Consider the following 21,825-nt stretch of genomic DNA (forward strand, 5'->3'; position numbering starts at 1 on the left):
CATTTCCACATGCACTACTGCAGCCATGTGTTATGAAGTGTTATTGTGCATTGCAAAACCCTGCACAAGCTTCACAGTAACTATCTCAGCAATCATTTAAGTTACCATTGTTAGTTTTTAAGGTTATAGAAAGAAATTGATTCTGAATATTTGTGACCACTTCCACACAAGGAAAAAAAAAGCAAAACTAACACTAACCACAAAAGTGTAACTGTCACAAAGCATCACAAGGACTTGTGGGTCAAGTTTTAGCACACAAGCTATTAAATAAAGCGAAAGAGAAATTCATAGATTGCTTTCAGGCTCCTCCTCTCTGCCAAATAAAAATAGGCGTCAGGAAACTAAACCCACTTCTTTTTAAATTGTGTAAGTGCTTTTTAAATTCAATTATTCAATTGCGAACACGCAGAAAAAATTGTTCAAATGCACTTTTCAAAACTGCGCATGTTAAATGTAATGTGATGACAATGAGAATCACAGGTCCTGTGCTTCCTGCAGCAGTGAATGACCAAAGCAGCGCGACACGTACGATCTCGGAGTGAGATGAGTACAGCATGTTCCTCAGTGTGCGGTTGGCTGGCCTCAGCAGTGACCACACGGAGCAGGTCCTCTCCTGAACGTGGCGGTCCTCCCGCTCCTTACCGCTGTTACACAGGAAGGTGCCGAACAGGCAGGAGTAGGCGTGCTGCACCAGTTTCACCTGCGTGCACACGCACACGCACACGCACACGCACACGCACACGCACACACACACGCACACACACACACACACACACACACACACACACACACACACACACACACAAGAAGTGTCCTCCTGTGACTTGTGAAGTCTAGAGGTGGCTGCATACTGAAAACCAAACTGTAACATGTGGGAAAACCGTTTGAAGTGTGAAGATGTGGGAAGAATCGGAGTTGAAGGGTCACATTTGGACGTACCAGGAAGGCCTCGTTAAACTCAAAGGAGCATGGGAACTGCCTCTGCAGCTGGTGAACACAGTCCAGCCACTGCAGAAAGACGGGGCAGCGCTCATTCAGGTCCTCAGAGTTTTCCCCGTGGCCGCATCGGTCGGCAAACTTGTGGCCAAAATCCAGCCAGTCAGTCTCCACCAACACCTGGAAGCCCTGCACAGACGTCATGACAGCTTAGACTCCATGAACTTCTTACATCAACGAAGAAAACATGTGTAGCATGGACAGCAGGCTTCCTTCATACCTCAATAGTGCGGTAATAAGGGTCCAGCAGCAGCTTGGACAGCGCAACAATTTGAGGCGTGCGGTCCCAGCCGTCAGAACAGTGGACCAGGACGGGCCGCTGGTCTCTGTCCACAGCGTTGACCACCAGCAGAGCCGCCTTCAGCAACAGGGACAGGTGCTGTAGCCACTTGGTGCTTTCCAGTGCAGAAAGCCAACTGCAGACACACGATAAAAACATCACTAAATGCTTCAAATCAACAAACTATGTGCATGGAGTCACAATACAAAAATACACACCAGGAGTGTGTATTTCTAATTCTAAGATGAATTCTAATTTAATTGACACAAATGCACCATTGCAGCAGGTCTCCACCTTCACAGCAGAGTCCTGCACTCACTGGGTCGGGTAATCGCGAGCACACCTTTCGATAGGGGGGCAGGGACGTGCAGGCAGTATTTTGGCTGCTAAATTCAGTTTAAGTAGTGGTGGCTCCATTTCACTTTAATACACCTGGAGTCAAACATAAGGCCCGTGGACCAAAACCGGCCCAAAAGGCTTCAATCTGGCCCTACAAACCACCAAGCAAGGTGGTTATACTGGATTTATCGGTGGGGTTTTCTTTACATTTCACTGTATTTTGCAGCAGAATGTTTCATTAAAATCGACTTTGTGTTGAGATTGTAGTCATTTCCCGTAGTAATTGTGTGATCTTGCAAAATTATAGACAATTTCATCATCTACACTGTGCGCCACAACAAAGCAAAACTTTAAAGTGTAAATTTCAAGGTTATTATAGCAATTTTTAAGTTTTTAATAATTAAGTCCAGACCACACAAGATCAAACTACACTGTATGTGGCTCCTGAAGTCAAATGTAATTTAGAATTTATTTTGTATACCACTTTGTATATATTCTATTCATGCGAATATATTGTATACATTATTATATTGGTTCAGTTTTGTGCTTTAACTAAGCATGTTTCTTCCATAATATATTTTTTGGTGTTTGGTTCGTTCAATATCGTCACAATGTAGTATTTTGTAGTCCACAATGCATTATGCACCATTTAAAGTCAATTTTCTTTTCATTTTCGGGTGTTTGCAAGGGGGGCTGAACCTATTTTTGGGGGGTTTTTTTTGCTCCATTTATATATTTGTATTTTATATTTACTTGTTATGATTGTATAGTACAAAAAATATAGATCTGACCAGCATTTGGGCAGCTGGTTGCTGCTGCTTATTTATGTCCACTTTAATCATATCGTGTACCTCGATGTTTTGGTGTGCCTTCGGAACTGCCGCAATGACAAATTTCTATTTATTTCAATAGATGAAGTCTAAATAATCTATAAAACAACTTAACAAGTTTGAAAAAAGAGAATAATTTCACTGGTGAAGTGTTAAAGACATTTGTGTCAATGTAGATCAGGGGTCCCAAACTCGTGGCCTACAGGCCAATTGCAGCGCGCACAACGATATTTTTGTACTATTTTGTATAATAGTATAATGTTAGTGCGGCCCGCGAGGGGAGTGGACCTCCAACGTTGCCACTCAGCCACCACTCCGGAACTTTTTACCATCTACAAAAACCATAATCGAGCACAAAAAGAAAGGCGACTGCTACTGGTTGCAGCAAATGCCCGAAATTTGACAATGTGATGCCTGTTGTTGTAAAATGCATCAACCAAATCAGATCCAAGGGCTTAAAGTACAGGAGGTTCCGTGCTTTTTTAGAGGAAATGGAATCAAACAAACTCTTAACCGCTTTATATTTGAAGCGAGCCTTGTAAAAGAAGAACTCAAGCAGTTGAGCTAATCTTTTAAACCTGCTGTTATGGCATAGAAAACCAACAGGAACACCAAGGCAGGACCACACTACACACAAAACCCTCTTCACTCCCGGTTGCCAACTTACAACTAATAAACCAAATTAAACTAGATGAATTAACGAACTACATGAACAAAGCAACGAAAACACAACACAACACAGCCTTTACCAACACTACAAACCTAATATAACCCCTAATAGTTACATCTAAAACATGACAAACAGAAACTCCCATAATGCATTGCAGCGATCAGCTCCGTGATCGCTACATATTATTAAAACGGCGGATATATGCGAGGGATCGGGGTTTTTAGAACCATGAGTGCGAGTGACGTGGCTTTAGTTGTTGTGTGATTCACGATTATTCAGTTGAGAGAGTATTTGCCGCTCTCTGTGGCTGTAAGCGTCAGCATGAAGCAATGGTAGTGACGTATTGCTCAAATACGCCGCTTTGCACACACCCTTGGTTTTGTTGACTGGATTTATTGAAATGTGGCGCTCCGCAATTCCACGTTGTTCGCGCCACTATTGTTGCATAATGACGTTACATCCCTGCGTCGTTAACAGCCCCGTCTACATTTTACCGCACTGTCTGTTGTGGGACCACGCAACACAGTTGGTCTGGGTGCACTTTGCCTTTCCGTACCGTACCGTCCACCACCGCGCTCAGGGATGTACTGCAGTGGGACCGAGGCTCAAGGAGCCGCGGGTTGCCGACCCCTGTTCAAGACATTCTGAGGGTCTCAACTGCTTCCTCTCTCAAGCCACATGTGGCTCACATATGTGAGAAGAAGCGCTGCCAAGTCTCTGGCAGGAAGGAGTAGGCAAGAGAAACTATGTTCAGAAGAGCCATTCAATGTTCCATTCATGTTCAGGAGAAATCATTAAAACTGTTAATAATGACATTTGAAGATTTTTTTGTACAACTTTTTTTTGGGTGAAATCCCTGATGCAGCCCAGCCTCACTCAGACTCTGCCTCCAGCGGCCCCCAGGTAAATTGAGTTTGAGACCCCTGATGTAGATGATTTGACCAGTAGTATGACTTCATTAACTTTACAATACAGATATAGAAATGCAGATTGTTTTTCAGGTTTTAGGGTTTTTTCTGCCTCTTAGTGGTTAAACTGGTTACAGCCGCTTCATTCATCCAAGTTTGAGTTATGATCACTTAATACTGAAAACATCTCATGACCCTTGACCTGACCTACTTCAATTATGAGTCAATGTTTCACCCGTCGTATCTTATTTGGGTTATCATTCAGAGCTCTGTGTATTTGAATTTATTGTAAGGAAAGCCCCTTGAGATGCAACATCTCGTTTACAAGTGGGACCTCTGTGTGGTTTTTATTGTGTATGAACCTGAAATTGTCTGTGATAGAGGAAGATTACCTTTGGCATTTCATTCTGTGACCAGACAAACTTTAAACTTAAAGCATAGAATTAACCTCAGAACAGAAATAACTACAAACGATTTTCATACACACATAAATACATGTCTCAATGTCTCAATGTCTGTTAAGGAACAACAAAATAAAGAATCCCACGGAAGCAAATGTGCATGAACGCACTCTGTTTAACCTGGATAAACATGCTGAGCTAGGACATAGAGTCTGGAGACTGTTATTGTCTCCTGATTCAATCTCTTAACAAAGTTCAACCCTGTTCTCTTAAGCCAGCCTGATTCAATTACACATTACTGTAAAATAAGAGTCTCGGAGTGCAAATGGAAAGAGATCATCCACCTGGGGTCGAGCCTGGCTTTCTAAATCAGGCACACATGTATGGCCAAGGCCAAAACACAGCTGTGATTACTAGTTACCTCCAGTCACTGCACCAGAGATATGATAGCTTTGGGCGTAATCGCTTTAGCCTGCAGGCTTGTGGAGTTATGAGGAAATATGAAGGCACAACTGGAAGCGAATAAAAACATACTTGGCTGGATCAGGCATCTGAGTGCAGAGGAAACGCAGAGACTGGAAACTCTTGCGGATGGAGTGGATGTTGGCCATTCCCATAAACACCACCTCACAGTTCGGGTAGTACTCTGAAGTAGGAGGAAAGCAATGGTTAAAGAAAAGGCTTTCATTTAAGCATTGAGAACAATCACATCTGAGCTCCTGAATCTGTAGCACTGGCTGACCTACTTCTGCGTGCCACCACTGATGGAGCCGGATGGACCTACCTGGGCATTCACAGCCGCCCCCCTTGGCCCTGTTAGCTACAGCAGCAGCGTACGATCTGGCATCCAGGATGAGTAGTTTGTGAGGCTGGATGGCCAAAGTCTCCACCTCTGAGCTGTTGGTCATGGAGGATTCTGAAAGACACAAACACAAAAAAACCCAACAACTTAAACAATCTAATACATCTTCAAATGACGGAGATTTGTTGAAGTCCATTGACAAAATTTAGCTGAATAGAAGTGAATGTTAACTAAGAGTTGGAGTGAACGTCTGCTGCTCCGGACAAGCCTGGACACGTCGGATTGCACAACAGCGTCTGCTGCAGACTCGTGCAGATAACAACATAAACAAATATCTGAGTGCGATGTTGAGTCTAGAGTCGTGAGGGGGCGTATACAGCTTGTCGACACACTGTGCAAAACGTCTGTGAGCTCGTACCGAAATCGGTGTCGGGCAGGTCGGAGCCGTTGGTGTAGCTGCCATTGGCGAGGTGCCTGCGGGAGCTGCCGTCCACGGCGCATGCTCTGGCAATGGACTGAACCAGGTGCTCGTCGTCAGAGTTCCTCCAGCCCCACCAGCTGACCTCCGGCTGGCCGCAGCGGGCGATCACAGCTCCCGTAGGCTGGTGTCTGTGTGCCAGACACCATAATAAAGACTAGTTGTTTATATTCAATCTTATTTACTGCAAGAAAACAGCCACTGACTGTTAGCTACAACATGCAGTGTGCATTCAAAGCACAACCATGCAGGTTAGGTACAAGAACAAACATATACATCGTTCATTCATGGTTCAAATGACAAATTTTACTGAACCCCACCCACAAAAAAAACCATTGGTTTGTGTGCAACAGCTGCATGAAAAACGATACCATTTCATCCATGATCGAGTTTAATTTCTTAATATGATACAGAAATTAATATAGTTTACTTATAGTTTGTGGTACCAGGATTTACTTTGGCTAACAGTTTTTCAGTGTCACTACTGAAGTGTGTAAGTTGTATTTCACATGTGTTGATCCTTTTTAAAAAGTTGTAAAAATAATTCATTGTGTCTTGTGTTTTCTATATACGAGTTGTATTTTATTTGGTTCATTTTGCTCCTATAACTTTAGGGTGAACGGCATTTATTTTGCCATCCGTGCATGTTTGTGCAACCATTGATTTCCAATAAGTTTCTTTAATCTCCAATCCTCTAACTGCAGCCATGTAAGACAGATGTTCTCCACCTGAGTCTGGCTCTGCTTGGGGTTTATTCCTGTTAAAAGAAAGTTTTTCCTTTTAAGGTTGCCAGTGCTTGCTCATGTCACGTTTTGTGGCCTCTGCCTTGACACAATTGAGCTCTGACAAATGTCGTCATGTCACTGTAGAACAAATCCACCTACGTTCACACTAATTTGTCTGTTTTGATTTGAGTGGTTTTGCTTCAAGCCAGACTGGAGGGCAGCACTAACCCAGCAGCTATGACTCACTGCAGACTGGATAAATCAGCCCTGTTGGTGCGACATGTTGCATGTTTCTGCAGGGGCGTGGCGCTGATACAGATCTTCACACTTTATCTAACTGTAATCTCACTTCCTTCACATAAGGACGCTTTTCATATCTGTGCTACAATAAACAAGCAGGCTGACCTGTAAACCACCGCAGGAAACCTCTTCCAGGAGCGGAAGGCAGCCACATTCTCCAGCTCCTTGTCAGTGATCCAGGCTGGCACCAGGAGCTGCTGTGGGTAGCTGGGACAAAGCCTGGCAGTGCAGAGCAGCAAAAAGAGCAAAGTTAAACAAGAGGAGGGAGCACCAACAGGGCTGTGATGGCTCAACAAAAGTCTCTGTCTATAGACACCTAATCCAGGGCTGGACGCTTATCTGTTCAGCACCAGTGGAGTACAATAACACAACCGCCCGCTGTCCAACCCGTGCTCTGACCTGCGCTGCTTGCCAATGAAAGCACAGGACGTATCTATCTGGGAGCTGTGAGTGAGGGAAATCAACACATGAATGGAAGCTACTTTCACCTGAACTTGCTGTTGATGTCAGATATCCTCCAGGCATTCTGAGTGTCGAAGCCCATCCTCTCCACCTCGTTTTTGAACCACGAGGTCACATGTTCACCTACAGAAAGAGCCCAGATGTCAGATTACAGGAACCAGTTGGGGTTAAACGAGGACGTGTGTGATTGTGGTGGTGGTGGGGAAGAGGGCAGACGGGTACCCGGTCTGCACAGCTCGCCGTGCTGCTCCTTCTCCCCAGCGTACACCTCCATGCACCAGGCGTGGAAGGCGAAGGAGAAAAGGTCCTCCAGACGAGAGGGGGGATGCACCACTGCATTCAGCCGTTTCAACCACTCCTGACACTGCTCAAAGGTGGAGAACTGACACCTGCAGATCACACATCGTAATACAGACGTCAGCTTACATGACACAACATATTCACTTTCTAATAAACACCAACTGAACTGTTTGCTTGAGAATTACCTTTGATATCCATCAGATCTTTCTGTTTTCAAAGAAACCAGTCTGTATGAAGTCTATGACCTTGAGCTTATAATTATCTTGATATTAAAATGCACTCCAATATATAGATTAAATATTTGTCTTTTTTTTCCTCACAGGTTTCCAATTCTAAAAGCAGGCGGTGGCATTACAGCAGAGACTGGGCCAATATCTTCAGCCCGACTTCAGCGTACAGTGGAAATGTTTCAACTTGTCTCAACTCTTGCAGTGCCCATCAATAAAAGAGAAAATATCAAAAACTATCAGAAACTGCATTATTACAATGAGCTGTGACAAAGTGAGTGTTTACAGCTTTTCTATGATATGAAAGATATGAAATGAAGAGAAGAAAAAAGGTGCTACTAAAGGTATTACTATGCATGCAAGCAGCTGTGAATGATAGAAAGACTCCAGGAATCAGTGCAGTGGTTGTAAACGTACATTTATTTGCAGTAAATGGCAAGTAACTACTTTATTATCCAAAGTCTTGGGTTTAAAGAGGCTAAAGGAGCTCGCATCATTGGAAGCACAGCATTATCTCCATCTTTGCATTACATAAAAGTACATAAAAAGAGGGAATTCCAGACAGTTTTTGCAGATTTTGAAGCGACCTGATGTGTTCTTTGTGTTCTTTGGGTATACCAATCGATTATCATCAAACCAGAATTTTTTCACTCTTCAACGATTGCTTTGTCAACTGCATTCCTCACACTGTATAGTACTCAACTGGGCTTCAGTCGTTCCTGAATTGCCACAAAGATTTTTTTTAATTAGCTCTGGGAAAAAAACAATTTTATGTTGAGTTTTTGACACCTTACTCAAACATTAAATAGCATTTTGGTTGTTGTACCTGACAATTTTGCAGTCCTTACAGGTGACATGAAGCTGGAACATATCCCGACACTCCACGCTCTCGATGAGCTGAAGAGGAACCTGCAGACAGAACAACAAAACTCTTGAAGCTGCATTGACTTAAACTCTGAAGGAGAGTTTTAAACCTCACACATGCTCCAACGCCTGGAGAAAAATAAATAGTAATAAAAACATGCGGTCAGTCAGTGCAGGTACAGCTGTTGACCACAAAAGACAATCCATTTAACAAATTAGTGGTGGTCAACACAGTAATACTGTCATGATAAGAATCATCCACGTGTGCAGCAGCATTCTGTTTAATTAAAACATTTGATTGTATCAACCAAAGCCTCATTCAAGAAGCTGCTATAAATACACCAGCAGCATAGATTACTTGTCCAGGTGTGTTTCCATTCATTTTTCACATCACATCTCCCTGTGCTCTGAATATACATAATCCTCTTGAATGGGAGCACAAAAACACTCAATACCTGATCCTGAAGAACTCGTATCTGCATTTTCCTTTTGGCCCAAAGCTGCAGTCTTATCTCATATATTTAAATACAATTCAAAGTACAGCGCTGCCAAGTGCTTATGACTTAAGAACATACTTTGAATACTGCTGGGATACTAATGCTGCTTCTGACTAAGCTCTATTAATTAGTTAGAAGCACTTCTAAGTAGCGTCATAAAAGGTGTGTCTCCAAACTGAGGTTCATACACAGTTTGGAGACACAACGTGCACGGCGGTCGGACAGTTGTGAGGACAAGCTCCTAACAAGAGTGACAAAGTTAGAGCTGTCTGAGGGTCTGTTGGTGGATTAAAATGTTGGCAGCTGAGTGCTTTGGTGAACAAACATTTTTTTCCCAGTGTCAGCTTTAATCCAGCACATTGGTGCTAAACAGGATGCACAAGCATAGTTCTGCTCCTTGAGGAAACCGCGGGTTGACAGATGGACGCACACAAAATTACACTGTTTAGTCAACCACTCCATGCCATGCAGCTTTGCAGGGTACTTACTGACACCTCACAACAACAACTCTATCCAGAAACAAAGCAGAGAGAACAAAAATGAAAGTGAGGGCTATAATCGGCTGCTCGTTCATCCTGCTGCCAGAAATCTGCCCCTGCCCTCCGACCTACATCCCCGATGTGCCATCAGGAGTCCTGGACTGCTTGTTAACAGCCCGACTCTCTTTCCAAGCACCACCCACCTCTGGGGCTGATAAGAGAAAATCCAGAGTCATCCTATCAAAGTAACTTCAAAGATTAACCCTGGGTTTTCTGTACTGCGACGTTCGTTCACTTCTTACCAGGATAAATCACCCAGACAACCTATTTTGAATGTCTAGTCTGCTCCCGACGGTTATATTCTGGATAGTAAGTCAGAGCTCCACCTCCTGACCAATCAGATCTCTTGGAAAATGACCTGGGCATTCTTAGATGATCCTGATTGGTGCACTGTTTGTAATTCAATTCAACTTTATTTATATAGCACCAAATACAACAAAGTTTTAGAGCTGAGCACAGCGGCGAGGAAAAGAGTTTTTAGAGTGATCTTTTTGACATAATATAAAAAAAGGCTCATCACTGAGGCTTTGTATGATGATTTTGTTCTCGACTTGTACCCAAGCTCCACAAGGGTTGATCTGAAATAATGAGATAATATTCATGGTCTTATCTGACAGAAACACAGAAGCATGAATTGATGGAACGCACATCTACTCCTGTCGTCAAGGTGAAGAATTAATTTTTATACAATAATTATATAATATTTATTTATTTATTTATCCATTTATATTGTCCAATGAATTAATATTTATCTAAGAAATATAGAATATTTAATTATCCATTTATATTGTCCAATGAATTAATATTTATCTAATAAATATAGAATATTTAATTATCCTTTTATATTGTCCAATGAATTAATATTGTATAATCTCACGAAGTCACCCAATAACAAGTCTGCAATTTTCTGGCTTTAGATGTGGCAGCAGTGTTGCTTTTAGCCTGGTGGATGTGTTTTATTTCTACATATTTTCTGAGAATGATTGCTCCTCTATGGTAAAGTCAGCTGCTCTGAATAGTTCCTCCATGTGTCTGATTGGTCAGATGCTGCAAACTCCACCCTTTTTATGTGAATACACACTGATCCTGAAGGGAAACCTCTGAGTTTTTAACCTGCTTCTTGGTAACTCTTATCAGGATCGCACATGCCGTGGTAAGTCAACCCCGGTAACAGAGAGATATCCTGAGTATGTTTATCCAGAGTCGTCATATAGACCCTTGATCTGTAAGCTCTGACAGCCTGCTCAACTCTGCTCAAACATGTGTGAGGATAACAATGAGGATAACAATGTCTTGGTCTGACGTGAGGGATGTGTGTGTATGTGTGAAACCGGAGGGTCATCCATCCATCCATCCATTTTCTCCCGCTTATCCGTTTCCGGGTGGCAGTCTGAGCACTGTCACCCAGATCACATTGCACCGATTAAGAACCTTCCTGGCGAGCCCACGGGAAGGTGGCGCCCGGCATGGGACACGAACCCACTACCTTAAGATTGAGAGTCTCATGCTCTACCAACTGAGCTAGCAGGGGCAGAACTTTTCCTTGGGGGTGGTGAGCCCACAGGAAGGTGGTGCCCGGCATGGGACATGAACCCACTACCTTGAGATTGAGAGTCTCATGCTCTACCAACTGAGCTAGCTGGGGGCCACCAGAGGGTCACCGAGGGCCAATTAACTCTCTGGGCAACACGAGCCTAGCGGCAGGAAACACTCGGAGGGACGAACTCAACGGGAGTGAATCTTTTGTGGAGCTCCAGTGATGAGCCGAGTCAATCAACATAAAATCAGTCTGCAAGTATTTTGATACATGATTAATTACTTCAAATTCAAACTCAATTTCTCTGATTAAAGCTTCAGGAATGAGAGCATTTCTTGTCATCTCTCTCCCTGGCTTGTTTAAATTTTTAAAAAGTGCATTGCTCAAATGAGCGAATCAGAAATCAAACCCTATGTAGTGTCATCGGGGGTTTAACCAATCCCAATCAAGGTAGGCCCTCCCACAATTAGGCAGCTCTGGGGCCTCATCTAAAATATGAGTCAGTGCACCCAAAAGCTGAAAATGACATGTGCCCAAAACAATTTGGATCGGTAAAACTGTGCGTACCTACATCTGCACGCACTTTCCTTTAATAGACAGTCCATCTGGAAAGTTGTGCAGCTCATATCCCGCCCTCAACGTGCCCACATTCTACCATAAATGGTCAATGCAAAGTACCTCAGGAATATCTTTACATCTCAATCAGCCTGCTGATCAATGGCATTTCACGCTAAATCCTGGCAGAAAAAAACAACGAAAAATAATTTTATAGAGACTGAAATATGTCACTGGGGAGGTGGGGGCCAGGAAAATGAAATTATTTGGTGGATACAGTCATGGCTTCATTAATAAAAAAAAACAACAACAAGTGGTCGGCAGAAAGTCGTCACCGCTGTAAATGGTGTGAGAGCCACAGAGAGATCTGTGACTGCAAACGTGGAGAAGTGGTCTGATTTGAAAGTGGAGGCCCAGAGGAGAGTGGCATGGTACCATCATGGGGGCCAGAGGAGAGTGACATCATGGGGGCAGCACCCAAGCTGGACACAAAAACAGCTCCCATGGTTGTGACGGCCATCGTGTGGCAGAGTGTCGGAGAGGAAGGAGACATATTTGGTGAAGACCACAGGGGAGACTGATAAAATACAGTTTTATCTGTTTATTAAATGTAGAATCTAAATATTTCAACAGGGACTTGTGAGAAGGCTCAGTGGACTTTGTCTTTTATCCTCAGTCACTTGGGAATTGGAGGCAACGAGGAGGTCGTCTGTCTGCAGCACCAGTGCGTCCGTATCAGTCCGTATGACCGTACCAGGGCATCCACAGTGCAGCATTACGCACGGCTGTCACAAGTGATAATCAATCACTGTTATCCACCACTCTGTATCATTTCAAGATGAAAGTATGACATATGAACATCGAGCTGCTGATTCAGTAGCAATGTCTCACTAAAGAAACATCTAGAAAACAACAGCTTGGCTGTTTATGATTCCATAGATCAATATGTCTGATATGTGATGACTAACTGAGATGAATCTGGCTTCAATTCTCCACCTCACCATCAGCGCCGCCAGGTTCCCCGTCTCCAAATTGTGCATGGTCCAAAGTTGGCATATTGGTACGCACATTCTCCCACAAAGTTTGTTTTTTTAGATCACAAACTTTGCGTGGGAAGTGGCATACACATCTTTCAGGACCCGTTTGGTGCGTAACCAACATTTATAGAGGAGGCCCCTGCTCTGGCACAAGGTGCCACAAGAGGAAGTACTTCCTCCTCTTCCCAAGATGGGCATATTGTGGACGGAGACAGTTCAGCTCACACAGACACAGCAGTTATTGAATGCAGCTCATATGATCCAATATTCAATTGGATGAAAATCTTGTCAAGTTTCCAAAACACAGCGGGAACATCTCACTTCGATCCAGAAATAGATGAAAGGCCAACAATTACTTATTATTTAAATAGTGAAGGTCAGAAATATTTGGTATTAACTAAGACTAAAACTAATTTCTACTGATGAACAATAAAAAGATTTAAAACCACGATTCAAATATACAACAGGAGTTTCCAAAAATAAGAAAAAAATCTATTTTAAATAAAGAAGCACGAATTAGGAACAATTTTCTGAATAAATTTGGTGCTCACTCAAGTATTTTTAGCATTTATTTGTGCGAGTTGCCACAAGAACGTGTTTAATAGCAGAGACACCAGACTCAATAGCCTCAGTTAGTTAGTTCTGGTTGTTTCCTGAGATATGCTGACAGTAACAAACAATCATAGACCACTGCAACACTATAAACACAAAGAGTCGGGGCTTTATACACATCTGTTGGTGATTAAACTTCTTTAACGGGGAGGAAGTGAAAGACCTGAAAGTTAACATTGTATCACAGGATTTGTCATTGTGCAACTTCCCCGTCGTCCTCAGTCAGCAGCGAAGCAGCTCGCAAACATATGCTCTCCCCGAGGCATAAGGGGAATTTATTTCACGATCAGATGTTGGCAAATGCTTAATTTTAAAGCAACAAATCACATGTAAGTAGATAGGAAATATCACACTACACATAATAAGAGCCCCACAGTCCAAAATTACACATCATACTCCACAAACGCATATAAATACACGCTTATTATATACAGTGTGACTCCCAGTTATTAGCTTCTGCTCTAAAATCAAACAGTAGTGTGATTGTAAAAAGAGTTTTAAATAACATAGCACTCTCAATTCGAAGCATGTTTGGATTGGTAGTGGCATGTTCTTCCTGAACTTAGGTTCACTCCAGCTTCCAACAGTACAAAGACGAGTGTATTAAGTTGACTGTGGGTGTGAATGTGTTTGCCTTTTTCCCAGTCTCAGCTGGGATCGCCTCAAGTTGGAGAAAGCGGCATAAAAGATGGACGGACGAAGAAGTGTAATGAACATCTCTGTGACTGTTAAAGACTGATGTTTTTCTACAAAGGGACCACATTTGGATGACAAAGCTGGTCCCTCTCTTAACGTGGTGAATAGAGACCCAGAGAGAGAGGGGGGGGGGGGGGGGGGGGGGGGGGTTAATTATGAATTCCCTCTGGAGCCACTGCTGCCATGGCAACAGCAAGTGCAGAGAGAAAGCGGAGCGGGCCGGCGGGTGTAGAAACAGAGGTGATGAAGAGTCACGCGGCTCTGCAGCCAGCTCTGAATGGCCCGGTCACTGTGGCGCTGGCACATTGGCCTGCATCGCTTTCCATTCACAAAACAATAATACACACTTTCACTCAGCCTCAAATAGAGACGCTGTACTTCATTCTACTCTCTAATCTCATCTGTGACCTTGCTGTAACTTTCCAGAGATACTTACATTGACAACAGACTCTTTGAACTTTATGTGGAGGCGGTAGTTGGACATGGCGATGATGGCCTCCTCTGCTCTTCCCACATACTCTGTGAACTCCCCGTGCAGCTCAGGAAAGGGCACCTAGTAACAACAGCAGAGGAAACCTTTCAAACACAACGCAGTCACTCAGATCACTGTTCGTCATGAGGAAGGCACACACAGACACACGTTAAGATTCATCATTTCAATAAACGTGTTCTCGTGTTCAAAGGATCAGCAACACTGTGGCAATTTTAAAGTCAGCAAAACTTTAACCTACTTTAAATTTGTATCCCAGTTAATGGGCAGATGTGATTCTGTCATTTAATTTCACCGAGCTTTAAAGAGTTGGGAACGACAACCCGTCACCTGATGAATGTGACTTAATTTGTGTTGAGTCTGATGCTTCTCCACAACCTCTACAGATGCATTCAAGGGCCCCAAAGTCAATTTTCAACTGCAGAAAATGTACAAGTCTCATAAGTCATACTATCATTGCAGTATTGAATTGGATTGCCACTCTTAAAGAAGTAGAAAGTTGTACAGTGTTCATTAAAATAGAAAACAAATACTATATAAAAGTAGACAAAACCTACACAAAGAGGATGTTTTCGACACATGGCCAGAGATGCTGGGACACTTTGGAGTGCCACTCTACTCGACTCGACACTCTACTCGACTTATCCTTTGTGGGACTTCATCCTACAATCTATAGAATTTATGGAAGGCTAAAGGCCAATTCATCCTCCATAAGAACAAAAAGAAGGTTCGGCAGTGCGGGGTCCTGCCGAACAAAATGACGTCATTTCCTTGCCGAAGAAATTTGTTCCGGCTGTGCCAACCATTCTGGTCGAACTGTGTAGGTCCCGCACTGCCAAAACTTCTGCACTGCCGTGTGCTGCGCATGCGTGTTCCAGTTCCTTCATGACTATCAGTCATATTTTAATCATATTTAGCTTGTAACATCCCTACTCTGAGAGCGCCGCAGCTCGTTAAAATGTCGGAGTGCAGGCTTACGTGATTCAACTGAACGCATCACGAACAGCTGTCAGCTCCTGTAGTTAAATCCGGACCAACATGGTGCTCGGACAACAACTCTCTCTCTTTTATTACTGACACAGTTCAGAGAAATGTGTTTCTGAAAGCACTGGAGGCCAGAAATAAGCTGTGCAGCTGAAAAGTTTAAACGACGTTTCACAGACGTGTGGCTGATGTGAGGGGGCGTGGCCTGTGAGTTCGACAGCTTCTTTTCGTAGTATAAACAGTCCTGCCGAAAAAGCTTTTTTTTTTCGGCAGCTGGCTGACGTCACTGCCGAATTTTCTTCTTGTTCTTATGGGTTCAGAAAGGGAGTATGAAGGGGTCTTTATGCCTTCACTCTCTACCTTCACACTATCTACAATTCAAAACAAACACATATCATGTTCAAAATAACAAAACCTAAACTCCCAGCCTGCTTTCAACACTGGCTGTACAGTGGGTACGGAAAGTATTCAGACCCATTTAAATTTTTCACTCTTTGTTTCATTGCAGCCATTTGCTAAAATCAAAAAAGTTCAATTTAATTCTCTTTCTCCTCACACAGGTGAACCTTTGGCCCAGTCTGAGGTCCTGAGCACCCTGGAAGAGGTTTTCTTCCAGGATAGCTCTGTACCTGGCCTCATTTATCTTTCCTTCAATTGCAACCAGTCGTCTTGTCCCTGCAGCTGAAAAACACCCCCATAGCATGATGCTGCCACCACCAAGTTTCACTGTTGGGATTAGGGTTGTTCGGTATACCGGTACTGTATTGGAATCGCGGGTACTTACGCCTTTAAAATGATACTATACTGGGCCCAATCGGTACCGGTATCTTTTTTTTTTATTTACCTCGCTGCGTAGCGTCATTGTGTTGTAATTTGCACCGATGTGATGTTTTGGACAATTGAAGGTGCGGAAAACAGTGATGCGGTTTCTTTTTTTTTTTTTTTTGCACTCCGGTTTCCGAGAGGTTTGAAGTAATCGGACGAGACGGTGTGCGCACGCGCTCCCACCCGAGATCTGCAACTGAATAAGCGCTTCATACTCGACCTTAATTACCAACAACATTCCTGGACATAACTTCAAAATAAAAGTTAAAACAACGTATTTTCAAACCAATCTTCTCCCAACCGAGCTTGTACTTTGAAAAGAATACCGGATGCGCATGCGTAAATGACATGACTATTGCGTCAATGTGAGAGTGCGCATGTGTAACTGACTCAAATGACCCGTAGAAACTCCGTAAAAAGAAATAGAGTGCATCACTAACGGAGCAGCAAAGATCAAGAGCCTGGCGATAGAGAGGAATGAGAGAGAGAGAGAGAGAGAGAGAGAGAGAGAGAGAGAGAGAGAGAGAGAGAGAGAGAGAGAGAGAGAGAGAGAGAGAGAGAGTTGTGGTATGTGATTTTAACAGAATATTCATTCTTAATGAGAGAATTTGCTCTTTCAATAAGGTTAGTTGAAAAAAGGTTGGATTTCAATTTTGTATTTAAATCTTTTTTTATGTTTTGCGGCACAATAATAAGACAAGGTTTGTTCATGAATTAAATGAATCAAAAACAACATATTTAACCAACACCTGGGAAATAAAAAAAAAAGATAAATTTATTCCATGCTATTTCAAATAACATAACAAAAGTAAGATTTATTTTGTCATTGGTTTCATTTTATACATAATTAAAAGGAAAACACATAAATTGCAGTAGAAAAGCAAACGTGTGAAAAGAAGTAGGGGGTATGCTTAATAAATCCTAGCACCTCTCCAGTCAATATATTTGCATCGTGTGTTTTTTTTCTTGTTTTTTAATTTAAACTGCAGCAGCCGGATAAACATCTAAAACAACTGGTGGGTAAGTTCGAAGTTCACAGATGGCCTGAAGGGGGCGGCAACGCAATACACCGTTGTTTACTGTCCCATCAAGCAAAGAAGAGGGTCGACTTTCGGGTTTTCCGGCAAATCAAACTTGAAAAAAAGAATTTCAATCGTATTTTATTTCCCGAATTTTGTTTAAGAATATTCCCAATATCAAATCAAAAAACGGAAATCGGATAGTTTTGGTTTTTCATTTGTCGACATCAAAACGAAAATCGAATGGCTGGAAGGTACACTGACCCTACTATCCTTCACTTGCATGGATTGTTGATTAAAAGAAAAAGTTAAAATATTGAAAGTGGGTTTGTGTTTAGATCTACAGCCGGCTGTGGTTGGCAGACAAAATTTGTTAATTTTAAACCTTCAACCAAGCTTTCAGCTGACCGTGAAACATATCAGTAGCACAATAAAAAAAGAGGCCGATAACCACAGGAAACAGAATTAGTTTCCTGTATTTGAGTGACCAACTGGTCAAGATCAGAGGCTCTGCCTCAGGGCCTCGAAGAGGAAGAGAGCTCTTGTTATCAAAACGTTTCTTCAGTCATTTTTCTCTACTAGAGAAAGTAAAGAGAGTTGTAATTTCCAGAATTACTGAACTGAGAGCTAGCTTAAGTCACATGGTGGTTATGTAAGTGATTACAGAGAGGAGACTCATCCACATATTTACACATAGCAATCTTTTTACAGGGCGAGATAAAGCGGCTCACTTACCTGCATGTTTTCCTCCTCCAGGACGGGGGACTTCTTGGGAAAGATCTGATTGGCCTGGATGCACTCCAGGCTTTGCTGCCCCTCTTCCTCCTGCAAAGAGAAGCCTTGTTATAGTCTTTATGGGACCGGTGGCAACTTTAACCACCACATGTTTCTTTCACACAAGTATTTCAGTCCAAACACAGCGTTTGACACATTTGTCTTATTTATCGCGATGCTCCTGCAACTCACTCGAGCACATCCACAGCTTTGAAGACATATCTACAAGCTTTAGAGGTCAAAAGGTTTTGCTCAAGGACACTGCAGCAGTAATTTCAGTGGAAGAAGCATGTTTGTCCTCTTCTTTGCTTTGCCACGGCATCATGTGACTTTCACACTGTTTGGAAATGGCTCAAGTATCACAAACTTCTGTTGTGACAGAGTTGACTCAAATCCAACCCGACACTGGTGCGTTTATGCCGCTTTGTGTAGCCGTGTCCTTGTTCCCGCCCATACTGTAATACACTGCAATCAAGGCTAATTTACTATAACCAACCCCTGTACAACAGGCCAATGAAAACAATATATAGATCTCCAAGTATAGAATAAACAGGGCATTAAATTTACTGAGTACGTCAGAAAGAGAGTCTAAAACAAATATTCTGTTTACAGATATGCTCCTTTGCAAGGACCACAGCACTCTTACGCAAGAGGAAAATATTTTATCAATTTTTCCTCAAGGGTGAAAAGGTGGGGGGAAAAAATAAAAGTCTGGCCTTGTGCAGACAGATCAACACGACTCGAGTTCGTGTCAATGTTCAGTTTAGACTGAAAAAGATGGAGGTGGTTACAGTGATGGCAGATAACAGGGCAGCAGTGGCACATCCTGTGTGATGCTGGCTCAGCAGGAGCTGTGCTGATACACCCAGCAGCCACGGTTAGAGGAACACTGTGCCGAGGCCAGCTGGGGCCAGCTGCCCAGCAGCGGCATGCCAAGAATGAAACACAGTCGCACGGATCAAAGAGCCAAAACATCCGATCCGGTGGTTATGTCATGACACAACCACACTAAACAGTTATCTGCAGGGGGACACTGAAAACTGCCTCGCTTCGACAGCAGCCTCAGAGGACAGTCTGCTTCGGTGGCAAACAGCGCTGATCAAAAGTGAAAAATCAATGCAGCGCTCCAGTCTGCAGACTGCAGCCACGTAGGCTGTCGCGATAATCAATAAATCAATTAATTGCACGATAATTAAAAATTAGCTTGATAAGTTTGCCAGGCTGGATAATTTTTCATTTACCAAAGACGTCACTGTGAGCGGCGCTCATTCTGGTGTTAGTGAACGGCTCTCACAGTTTAATGTTGTTTTAGAGAGTTGCCAGATTTCTGAGCCTTCCAGTGGAAAACCCGGATAAGGCTCACCGTAAACAGGTCTTAACATGTAGGTGGAAAACAGCCAATCTGGCAACAGCAGCCACCAGAGTCGCACCGCCGCATGAGTCATCAAGATGCAAAGCATCACGACAAAAACAAGTAGAAGACAGCAGCACTCCCTCAGACTCCATCTCCACCATTAATACTTCATCTTCGTATGGTTACTGTACTTTTCATGTCGACAAGCCGCTACTTCTTTTTTTTTTTTTTTTTTACATGCTTTGAACCCTGCGGCGGACGACTCGGCTTTTTAAGGGTTAACAAGCTTCATGCTGCTGATACTGGGTGATGCGTTCAGGTGCATCATGTAACTCCAAAGCTCGCAGCAACATATTGAGAAAAAAAAAGAATTATGAACTAGTTCATTTTTGGAACTCTGAATTTAGAACTATGAACTGAACTAGTTCATATTAAAATTTGTTAACTGAACTTTGAACTGGTTCATGTAGAAACTGAACTTTCCCAACACTGCCTGTCAATCACTCTTGTGTGTGTGTGTGTGTGTGTGTGTGTGTGTTTTGGGGGGGGGGGGGGGGGGGGGGGGCACCTGGCACACCTGAGTGCAGCACGAGAGCCCGTGAGGAGGAGAGGGAGAGATGAGGTTGTGTTGATTCTTTATTTTGGATATTTACAATGTCTTTTTTCATAACACAATTCCAATTTTAAATATTCTTAAGAAATAAAAGTGTATTTATCTTTAAAAGGGTATACTTGCATTATTATACCATTATTAATATATTAGTGGAAAAATGGTATCACAACGACGATATTATCATTTATCGCAATAATTTCTGGGACAATTTATCATCCAGCTAAATTTGTTATCGTGACAGGCCTACAGCCGGGTCACAAGGACACAAAGCAGTTATAAAACAAAGCATGCATGAAGGGAAAATACTTTACCATGGCCCCTGTGAAGGAGTGTGGGTCACCCAACGTGAAACCTGGGCCTGGATCCGTCTACACAAAAAAAAAGAGACAGTAATTTTACAATGCATGTTTTTTCCAGTGTGGCTGTATTGTCCCCGGTTCACCCAGTCACAATCAAAAATCTATGGAAAAAAAAGAAGGGCGACTAAATAATGGTCATACCACTATTATGAGAAGCACATACATCCAATTCGTGCAATATTTCCAAATTTGTATGCATATACTGTGAACAATAGTACCAAATTTTAAAGAATGGATCATATATTTTATTAACAGTCTAGAGGTCATTTTCTTTGCAAATTTAGTTTTGCATAACATCCATCTTTTCCAGTATCTTACAAATTGTAACTGCGATAGTATGGCTTTCAAATAACAACTGCAAAAAAAAAAAAAAAAAAGAAATATATGAATATTTTGAGATTTTGGTTTGGATGTTTCAAACAAACAAAAGCTGAAATAATAAATGATACAAGACAAAAGGTTTGAATTTTTTCAGTGATGTAGTAGCGCATAGATCATGTTCTTTCCGTCTGTTTTAACGGACCTGTCGGTGTGAGTGTGACTGTCACCCGTTGGCTGGGACTTGCTACAGACCCTCGCTACCCTGAGGTGGATGAAGCGCTGTGGAGAACGTACATGTATGTGTGGGTGAGGGTGACATTTCCTTTCAAGTGTAATAAATCAAAAATGTGCTGAAGTTTCACTGATTTAACTAATTGTATATATATATATATATACACTGCTCAAAAAAATTAAAGGAACAGTTTTTTATCAGGGTATGGCATGAATTCAATTGCACTTTTCTGATAAGGTTTTGGTCAGGTACGTGGCAGAGGGGGTTGTTAATCAGTTTCAGCTGCATTGGTGTTGATGGAATTAACAACAGGTGCACTAGAGGGGCAACAACGAGATGGCCCCCAAAACAGGACTGGTTTTGCAGGTGGAGGCCATTTCAAGTTCCTCCCTCTTGATCTTTTTCAACTGTTTTTCCACAAGTGTTGGCTTTAGCTAGAGTCATTATCACGACTGGGAGCATGAGGCGATTTCTTAACCCTCCTGAAGTTGCGCAGATTGTCCAACTCCTCCAGGATGGCACATCCATGCGTGCTGTTGCAAGAAGATTTGATGTGTCTCCCAGTGCAATCTCCAGAGCATGGAGGAGATTCCAGGAGACAGGCAGTTACTCTAGGAGAGCTGGACAGGGCCGTAGACGGTCCTCATCCCATTAGCAAGACCGATATCTGCTGCTTTGTGCAAGGAGGAACAGGTCGAGCACTGCCCGAGCCCCACAGAATGACCTCCAGCAGGCTACTGGTGTGAATGTCTCTGCCCAAACAGTCAGAAACAGACTTCACGAGGGTGGCCTCAGGGCA

General features: G+C 42.8%; 1 protein-coding gene across 3 annotated transcripts in view; it reads right to left on the minus strand.

The window, feature by feature from the left end:
- The window catches only part of mtmr3 (myotubularin related protein 3), a 37,798-nt gene that overhangs the window by 9,933 nt on the left and 6,040 nt on the right, over positions 1–21,825 (minus strand). For all 3 annotated transcript variants that reach the window (XM_080467498.1, XM_080467496.1, XM_080467497.1), the window contains exons 3-15: positions 20,426–20,482; positions 18,109–18,198; positions 14,492–14,608; positions 8,545–8,627; positions 7,414–7,580; positions 7,218–7,314; positions 6,835–6,948; positions 5,645–5,835; positions 5,209–5,340; positions 4,959–5,070; positions 1,217–1,412; positions 940–1,125; positions 530–700 (exon numbers count right to left, since the gene is read on the minus strand). In XM_080467498.1, coding sequence (XP_080323624.1) covers positions 530–700; positions 940–1,125; positions 1,217–1,412; positions 4,959–5,070; positions 5,209–5,340; positions 5,645–5,835; positions 6,835–6,948; positions 7,218–7,314; positions 7,414–7,580; positions 8,545–8,627; positions 14,492–14,608; positions 18,109–18,198; positions 20,426–20,428 — 1,659 coding nt within the window. In that variant the 5' untranslated portion in view covers positions 20,429–20,482. The remainder of the gene's footprint in view (positions 1–529; positions 701–939; positions 1,126–1,216; positions 1,413–4,958; positions 5,071–5,208; positions 5,341–5,644; positions 5,836–6,834; positions 6,949–7,217; positions 7,315–7,413; positions 7,581–8,544; positions 8,628–14,491; positions 14,609–18,108; positions 18,199–20,425; positions 20,483–21,825) is intronic.

Source organism: Lipophrys pholis (genome assembly GCF_963383615.2).
Source record: "Lipophrys pholis genome assembly, chromosome: 7".
Taxonomy (NCBI): Eukaryota; Metazoa; Chordata; class Actinopteri; order Blenniiformes; family Blenniidae; genus Lipophrys; species Lipophrys pholis.